Raw genomic sequence first — 9,369 nt, 5'->3', positions numbered from 1 at the left:
TGGAGCCATGAAGATTGTTGATGATGTGCAAAGCAGTTTGTCTTATATTGGAACAAATTGGTACCCATCAGGATATGACATTTCTATGGTTGCAACAATTAAAAGAGTCAGTCTTCCTTTTACGAAAATTCCAAATTCCTTTGTAATTATCGATTTGTCAGAAAACAAATTTGAAGGAGAGATTCCAGATGTTATTGGAGAGCTTCATAGACTCAAAAGCCTCAACCTTTCATATAACAACCTCATTGGTCCTATTCCCCGCTCTTTGGGAAATTTGACAAATCTTGAATCATTGGACCTCTCCTCAAATATGCTTACTGGGAGAATTCCCACTGAATTGACCAATCTCAACTTTCTTGAGTCCTTGAATCTTTCCAACAATCATCTTGAGGGATCAATACCTCAAGGAAAACAGTTTGATACATTCTCAAATGATTCCTATGAGGGAAACATGGGGCTTTGCGGATTACCATTGTCAATTCAATGCAACAATGTCCCTTTGAAACAATATCCATCTTCTGAGGCTGAAGACAAATTTGGATTCGGTTGGAAACCAGTGGCAATAGGATATGCATGTGGAATGGTGCTTGGAATAGGATTGGGATATTGTGTTTTCTCAATTGGAAAGCCTCAATGGCTCGTGGTCCTCTTTGGAGGTAAAAGGACCAAAAGGAGGAGCCGTGGAAACCGCCGGCGTGCAAGAACAACTCTGTTTCAGCTTTTTGTTGTAATGTAAATTTGTAATAAGTTTATGTCTTGTGCTCTTGTCTTTTTTTATGTTTTATTTGATTTGGTGTGGTACTTTTGTTTACTTTGTGGATGTCTACAAATCTTGGCGGTATTTAAAGTAAGTACTTGTCATATAGTTGTAAGATATGTTGCAACTTGCAAGTGAATTCTGTTTTCAAAGCCTATATATGTGTGAGAGTTTCTTGGTCCAAAACCTCTTCACTTGCACCTTCCAAAAGTATCTAGAACAACTATCAAGATGTCAAATTATCGATAATCTACGATCATTATTATGCATGCTGTATATATGAGCAACTAATTTTTATTTGTAACCAACTTGTGATCGAATTGAATTCTCACTGTTTTATCTAATCCAATGATCTTAATAATTTATTGATTGTTCATTTTTTTAGTAATTTTGTTAGAACAATTGAAAAACTATTAGGAATATCTCCAATACAATCGGATTGTTTTTTCCTTCTTTTTTTAATATGACAATCTAAAATAGTTTGATAAAAATTACTAATTCTCGTGCAGTAATAGTACTACTTTACATACTTTGATTCTTAATCACTTAATTGATCAATTCGATTAGGTTGTTCTCTAGAATTAAAAGGTTGTGTCCAATAATAGTACTTCTTATCTGTTTACAATACTAAAAAAGAACAAATATAATATTAAAAAATATTTTATAGAATTTTCATGAGGCTAAGATTACGTTACATTAATAACTAGAGAGTTCAATATGTATTATTTATAAAAGGTATGCTATTGTGACAAAGTATCTGAGATGTGAAGCACTAGAAAATATAAATACTAGTACAAGTTTGTATTACAATGCAACCAAACATGCCAAAAGAACTTGACAGTGTTTCATGGTCCCAAGAAGTGTGCAACAAGACATGCATCTATTATGCCATATATCCATTAATTTGTTCTTGCTACTCTCTTCCTTTTCATCTCTTTGTTAGGATTCCCTCCAAAGATTCTGACAAGCCACTGAGGCTTTCCAATGGAGAAAACACAGCACCCCAATCCTATTCCGAACACAGTTCCACATCCATATCCTATTACCACTGGCTCCCAACCAAATCCAAATTTTTCTTCAGCTTGATTGGTTGGAGAGGATAAAGGTTCTTCTTCAAGGATCTTGTTGCATTGTATTGGCAATGGAAATCCACATAACCCCATGTTCCCTTGGTAGGAATTCTCTTGAAATGTATCGAAATGTCTTCCTCGAGGTATTTGTCCTACAAGATGGTTGCTGGAAAGATTCAAGAACCCAAGAAAGTTTAGATTGGTCAATTCATTTGGGATCCGACCTGTGAGCATATTCGATGAGAGGTCCAATGATTCAAGTTCTGTCAAAAATCCCATGGATTGAGGAATAGAACCAATGAGTTTGTTATGGGAAAGGTTGAGTGCTATGAGTGCATGAAGCTCTCCTATAACATTTGGAATCTCTCCTTCAAATTCATTCTCTGACAAATCAATATATACAAAGATGGTTGGAATTTTTGTGTAAGCTCTGCTGACCCCTTTAAGTGTTGCTATCAATGAGTTAGCATACTCTGGTTGAGTTTCATAACTTATTGCAGAGTAAAAGCGACTATTCATGTAACTCAAAACACTTCCCACTTCAGCATGAACAACATTCTTCATGGCATGGAAATTCTCAATGAAGTCTTTTGGCAACAGGCCACTAAAATTGTTGCCAGATGCATCAAAGATAATTAAACTTGGAAATGGATGCTTGGTTGTCAAGTTATTACCAACAGGACCATAAAACTTATTGCCTCTTAAGACCAACACTTTCAAAGATGTCAAATTCTGAAGCCAGTAGCTTCAAAAGAACACCAAGACAAGTTCAAGTGTGTAAGATTCACAAACCCGCCAAACTGAGATGGTAATAGAGGACCATAGAAACCATTCTGAGCAAGGTTGATCTTTTGGAGATGAGTAAGATGGAAAAGACTACTTGTAGAATTGATTTTACCTTCAAGCCCACGCCAGCTGAGGTCGAGACCAATCACGTGACCGGACGTGGATTCACACGTGACACCAGGCCACGAACAGCAATCTGTTCCATTTTCCCATCCATCAACTTTTAGCGAGTTCTTGAGTTGAAGCAAGGCAGAGTTTTGGTCAGGATGGCATAAAGGCGGAGACAAAGACGAAGACGAAGAGAAAGAAGTGAAGAACAGATGTAGACACAAAATGATTTGAAATTGCAGCAACAAAAGAGACCCCATGGCCTGATATTGATTTGGTTCAACAGAAACTGGTTTACTGGGGACTGAAGAAAAGAGGCATGAATGATATAATGGTAAATAATAAGCAACTAATGAGGATTTATAGCCAACTAAGATGCAATGCAATCCAATTAACTAATCTTAAGTACATTATTTCTACTCTAAACCAAACACACATGAACATTTTTTAATATTGGTTATGTTAACAATTTATATATGATCATAGTTTTACTGCTGCACAGCTAGCTCTGCAATATGAACACCAAATAGTTGTTGGATTTGGATACCAGTAAGTAAAACGACAAAGAAATAATAATAACATAAGACTATATTATATAGCAACCTAGGCGGGGGATCCACACGGAAACAAAGACCTTTTTCTTTTAAGGGAGATAAACTTTGACTCAATATCTCAATGAGCATTTTGTCATACTAAAATATTGATATTCAAGCACGTTTTGTTCTCTCTATTCAATATAATTCTAGTGATACTTTTAGATACTTTGCTATATTTTAGTTGCACCATTTTGGGATGTTAAGATTAACTTTGCTCGAATCTGTTTTCATGCAACACAAAGTTTCAACATTTTCACTTGATTCTACCGTTTAGCACTACAAAGTTTCAACACAAACTAATTCATGAAAAATTTCACCTGAGTTTTCTTTTGGAGGTACATTGACATTAAATGTGCAAAACAATTGATAAAGGAGTTAAGTAGAAGAAGATCAATCCCTCATTATGATGATGATCATCACACCCATGATTTCAAAACTTGCAAAAAGGGCTAATCTCAATTGAGTTACAAGGCTTATTGGTGTAAACACCCCCCATTCCCTTTTGAACAAAATTATGAATGTGTTCACATTATTGATTCTCATTTTCAATATGTACCTTCCCATCTTACATGGTGTTGCAAAAATGGCACCAAAACATGCCAAATAGATCTAAAGAAGAACAAAAAATGAAAAGAGTGAACCTTAATCTCTGTCAGAATTTTCCTGATCATCTATATACTCGCTAGAAATCTCGTGCTGCGGTCTCTTCGCAAATGCATCTCCATCGTAATCTGCATCGTCCGAGTCCTCACCATTATTCCATTTTCTCTTCACAATTTTAGGGACAAAGTGAGTTACTTCTTTGGCCTCCAGCATCTCATCCTCACCATTTATCCTTTCGAACCGAACAGCGCTCACTTTTCTGGCATTTCCAGCTAGTATCTGCAGCAAAATACAAAATAGTTGCAAAATAGACCTACCGGGTGAAAAAAATTACTATAGTTTTGCAGTATCATTGAACTTGCTTATTTCCACACACTCTAAATTCGATAAACACAAGCTAAGATTTTGAGTGAGAATCTTCAGGCAGCAACAAATTGATTACCTCGAGTTTAAAAATCTGGTTCTTCTCTTTCGAGTCCTGGTTGTCAGACTTGGTCTCCTCATTATCATCATCTTCATCTTCTCGTTCAAGAGACACTTTGATCGATTCACCTGTCCTTGGGATGTATCCAAATGTTTCGCATACAAAGCCTGACACTGTCTCGTATTGATGACCCTGAAATAGTAGCAGCAACTTATATATATTAAGAGACCTGAAATTCTAAAACAGATTTACCATACTGCTAATAAGCACATTTAAGCTTTAGTCACCAAAAAAATAATAGTTTAAGCTTTTAAAAGAATTGGTTCATACCAATTATATTCTAAGTTCTAATGTGAAATCCCCAAACTATTTAATCTTTTGTTTTAGACCTATTAACAAGTTGAGATGCTGAAGATAAATATGTAAAACAAAAGTAAAGAACCTCTGGCATCTTGATGTTCAAATCTTCAGAGAGCTGATCAATAGATGTGTTTGCATCAACGTCAAATACGCCCTCAGCTCGCATTACTATGTAACCAGTTTTTTTCTGAATCTCCTCCTGTAGAATCACCCCGAAAGTACATAAAGAAGTTTTCTTATGGTAAATCAGCATCTCATCATTAAGCAGCAAAGAGTTGTGGCCATAAAGATTTAAACAAGTAAGAACTACAAAAAGCTAAAGGCTAATAATAGCCTACATATAATGCGAGAAATGCGTAATAAGCCACTAATATCTGAATCGAGTGCAATGACTTATACTAAGCCTTACCTTTGAGTCATTTTCATCAAAGATTTCACCAACAATTTCCTCAACAACATCTTCAAGAGTTACAATCTGTAAATAGAAATATATATATAGATTCCGTAAGCATCACAAGGTGAAGACTTCTAGAACTTATATGCAGATTAGAGAGAGTATGTATTGGGGTTGGCTGGATTCGGGAGTTGTGTGCACATACCCCCACAGTTCCGCCATACTCATTAAGTACAACAGCCATGTGAACCTTCCTGATTCGGAACTCTCTAAGAAGATTCCAAACGGACATTGAATCTGAAAATACCAGTAACAACTAATAAGAATGTATTCACCAAACACTCTAAATCAATAAAACAGATATAAGTGTGTTGCTATCAAACATAACCCAATAGCTTCATAAAACCACAAATTGACTGATTTACACTAAGGATGAGATTTACATCTCAACTACCATTTTCATAACACTCAAAATGTTATAAGCAAATATAGCACGAAGTCATAATATAATTTCAAATGAACTACCGAATTTAAAATGTAAAGACGGTTCAAAATTAAATCATATGATTAAACCTACTGAACTTGTTTGTGTCTATCACCTCTAGTATATTTTGTGCGAACACAAGATAGAATAAGTTACCGGGTACGAAATATGCAGGCTTGTGAGCCATATCTCCAACTGTAGTACTTTCTAGCAAATCGCCCTTCAAAACCAAACAGATTATAATTCTGCAAACTATGAGATTGGGGGATAACATTAATAGGCAAAGCACTTATAATTAACAATAAGTAAGAGAGAAAATCTCCCAACCTTCTTAACATAATCCAACAGATCCATTGCATATGCTATTCCCGTTATATTATCAACACGTTGCTCAAAAACAGGTACCCTATTAAACATATCCAGTTACCACATTGGTAACAAAACTCTTTGTAGTTTGAACTATCATTGCAAATTTGAAGGCCGAGAATAATTAAATACCTCGAGTACTGATGTGTGACCCACAAATGATGAAAATCTACAAGGCTTAAACTTCCATCAATTGCAACAACATCAACAAGTGGCGTCATAACCTCTCTCACATGTGTGTCTTTTATTTCCAATACATTTTCAATCATATCCTGTAATTATATATATATACTCATCATATAAATGGGAAAAGACTGAATTTTGAGGGAAAAAAATGGACCAAAGTGCAATTAGAATATTAAACCCAAAATCCATTACCTGTTCCTCTTCCTCTATTGCCCCACTTAATTCTGCACCCCTTAGCATCAATTTTAGTTCCTCTTCAGTTACATAAGGCTCACTGGTAAAGTAAACAATGATGGTTTAGTCTATTGTCGACAATGATTGCTCCAACAAGTGTGCATGCCGTTTCAGAAATATCATAATTTCCAGATTAAAAGTCAAATGGAGTTATCATGGAGTATAGATGCAAATAAAAGAACACCATTCCTGTGACGAAGGGACTAAAATTTTGCATACAAACTAAGATTAGATGTCACGAAACTTCAAAAAGACGTAAAAGAAGTAATAGATACAATATGATAAGAAAAGATTAATTCCTAGATATCTTTCAAGCAGACCTTCTTCCTTTTAAGCCGAGCATTTTCAGCATCCCCATTGAAAGATAAGTAACAACTCTCCCCACAGGATACAATACCAAGGAAAGCCATGCCACTGGCCTGACCTAAAGACATTATAATCAATATTTGTTATAGAAAGAATTTGAAAAGAAGCATGAAAACAGAAAACATGCAAAATAAACACAAATGCTTAAATCAGGAACATTTCTGCTCACAAAGATTATAGAAGAAAGGGCAAAAAATTTACAACATACCACAAACCGAGCCACCTCTGTGGCATTATGCACTGCTATACTTTTTGGAGTGATTTCAGTGAGAAGCAAAATTGCAACCTTGTTTAGTTACAAAAGAAACAAAAAAAAAAAAAAGAAACAATGAGATGTTATGAGGGAAAAAGGAGCGCAAAACAAGGTGCATTTACAGATATTATACTTAAAAAGAAGTAAGAGGAAACATGAATAAGAGACGGTTTTTGAATATAGCATCCAATCCTTTACACAAAGAAGTTTTTTCCTTTGATTTTTATAGAATTTTGAAAAATTAGTTTGTAATCAACAGTTAACTAGTTTAAAGTACAGTGAGTAGGCATAGTGAAAGAATGGACCCGGAGGATATGAGTTTCCTATTATCAGATCTATGCATAAAAACCATTTAAGCTCGTTTGGAATCCTGGGAAAGATTCCTCAAACATTGAAGAAAGAATAAATAAATAAATAAACATACAGTCATCACTCCTGTTGCTGCACTGACACCAGCTTCCCCAAACATTGCTGTTGCAGCATCTGTAACCAAGGCAGTTGCCGCAATATTCACAACACTGAGTACAACATAATAGCCTAACATTAAAAATATATCATAACTAAGACTAAAGAAAATGGATATTTATCACTACTAAGAACAATGAGGGGGAAATACGTTGTGCCGATAAGTATTGTTGTAAGAAACCGAGTAACATCACTCCGAAGCAATCTGAAGACGCCATTTTCTGACTCTTTTTCAGCCAATTCACGAACCTTAGATATTGTCATCAACAATGATCAGACTTCAAAGCTCAAACCACAAGCAGAAACAGTGTTCAAAAGGAATAAAAAAATCTTATGATAAAAAAAGGCATTCATATAAAAAGAACTATATGCCCTCTTCAGACAGTTAAGAGGCACTGTTGTATTCATTCATAAACTATACAGCCAAACCAGTAATACAATCAAATATTGATATTTTGATAGACTTTAACTAGCATTCTACTCCAATGGCTTCCAAGTTACTTAAGCTCCACTTTGCCTCCTACATTTGTGGCCTTAGGTTTTTGACATTGGCACAAAGAGATGCATATAAAGTAATGTATACCTAATATTGTGTTCTTGTGTCAAATCTTGCCAAACATGTAGCTCAATAACTTCTAGAACCATATATCGCATAAATGAAAACCAAATAAATCATAATGTGAGAAGCAAACAGATAGAGAAGGGAACATACCTTCCAAGGCCAAAGTGTAGTAATTGAAGTCTCTGCCATAGAGAAGAATGCTGAGAGCCCCAAAAGGATTGCTAATATCAACCCCTGCTCCTTAAATATACGAAGAACCTGCAAGACCTTAGGCCAAGTGTTCCTAAGCAAGAGTATGCTCTGTCCAATAACACCATAACCAGCATTCACTACACCTTCGACGGCGGAAACTCGCGGGCATCCAAACACCAAAACCCCACAAACTGCTGCAGCCAGAATCACCCCACTCTTCATCAATCCCTTTACAAAATTCAAATTCACTTTGGAAACAGCATTTTTCTCTTGAAAACAGTCATTGCCACTACTTGCCAAACACCTCAAGCTAGCTCTACCAAACAACCTTCTATCATCTTTCGTATAACTAGAAACCATAAAAAAGCTTCCAAAACTACAAGGGTCAAAACAATTTGACACCAAGGGACAAGAAGGGTATCTATCTTTTGTGGAAACAACTCTGATTGGAACTCTCTTTGTGCGATTGTAGTGTGCAATATAAGGTAATCTAGAACAGCCGGTGAGGAACACTTTGTGACCGATAACCAATGATTCAAGTGCCATCCCCAAACAAATTTCATAACAAAAATAAAAACTTAAGAACACCCCACTAATCAAAATCAAATTTTGATGCGAAACAACTTGAAAAACTTCCCAAATGAATCAAAACAAATATATCTAAATTGTTATGATATGCAACCAAAAAGAAGGTTATGTTATGCAACAACCTAGAAAAATTGGGAAAAATAAAAGCGAATAAGAACAGAACAGAAAACACAATATAAAGGAAAAAAATTTCTCCTTTCTTTGAATGTTGGGGTTCTATTGGAAGTAAATTGTGGAATTTGAAGAATGGGGGTGTGAAATTAGGGTTCGAAAGTATGAGAATTGAGGTTTCAAGCAAAGTTGGGAGCTTTGTCTTTGTTAGCTGAGTTCGTTCGCCACAGCAAGTGGCAGCTTTGGTTGGTGGACTTCGGAAGCTGATTCTGCTGATTTTAGTTTTTTCCTTTTTTTAAAAAAAAAAAGATTTATTTTTTAGTAGAGATTTTTTAAATAATGAAATTTGAAATAACACTTGATTTGAAATTATGTATGGAAAAATTAATTTTCTTATATAGTAAACAACTAATTATCTGATAGTATATTATTATGTTAATAAATAATTAACATGGAAATATTCT

At 35.1% G+C, this 9,369-nt stretch overlaps 3 protein-coding genes across 3 annotated transcripts; 1 reads left to right on the top strand and 2 right to left on the bottom strand.

Annotated features, from left to right (window-relative positions):
• On the top strand, positions 8 to 935 carry LOC107606439 (receptor like protein 30-like). The gene has a single exon (XM_016308504.2). The coding sequence runs from the start codon at positions 8 to 10 to the stop codon at positions 734 to 736; it is 729 nt and encodes a 242-aa protein (XP_016163990.1). The 3' UTR covers positions 737 to 935.
• On the bottom strand, positions 1,534 to 2,981 carry LOC107606440 (receptor like protein 30-like). Its single transcript, XM_021106723.1, has 2 exons — positions 2,620 to 2,981; positions 1,534 to 2,572 (listed from the first exon to the last, which is right to left on the bottom strand). The coding sequence occupies exons 1-2, from the start codon at positions 2,979 to 2,981 to the stop codon at positions 1,657 to 1,659; spliced, it is 1,278 nt and encodes a 425-aa protein (XP_020962382.1). The 3' UTR covers positions 1,534 to 1,656.
• Positions 3,685 to 9,179, bottom strand: LOC107609168 (putative DUF21 domain-containing protein At3g13070, chloroplastic). Its single transcript, XM_016311022.2, has 14 exons — positions 8,165 to 9,179; positions 7,604 to 7,701; positions 7,412 to 7,505; positions 6,943 to 7,020; positions 6,689 to 6,792; positions 6,327 to 6,408; positions 6,081 to 6,220; positions 5,910 to 5,988; positions 5,739 to 5,802; positions 5,304 to 5,395; positions 5,114 to 5,179; positions 4,787 to 4,903; positions 4,363 to 4,536; positions 3,685 to 4,199 (listed from the first exon to the last, which is right to left on the bottom strand). Exons 1-14 carry the CDS (start codon positions 8,750 to 8,752, stop codon positions 3,960 to 3,962), a joined length of 2,016 nt encoding a protein of 671 aa, XP_016166508.1. The 5' UTR covers positions 8,753 to 9,179; the 3' UTR covers positions 3,685 to 3,959.

Source organism: Arachis ipaensis, chromosome B07 (genome assembly GCF_000816755.2).
Source record: "Arachis ipaensis cultivar K30076 chromosome B07, Araip1.1, whole genome shotgun sequence".
Taxonomy (NCBI): domain Eukaryota; kingdom Viridiplantae; phylum Streptophyta; class Magnoliopsida; order Fabales; family Fabaceae; genus Arachis; species Arachis ipaensis.
The sequence above is the reverse complement of the archived record's forward strand: the minus strand, read 5'-3'. Positions and strand labels throughout refer to the sequence as shown.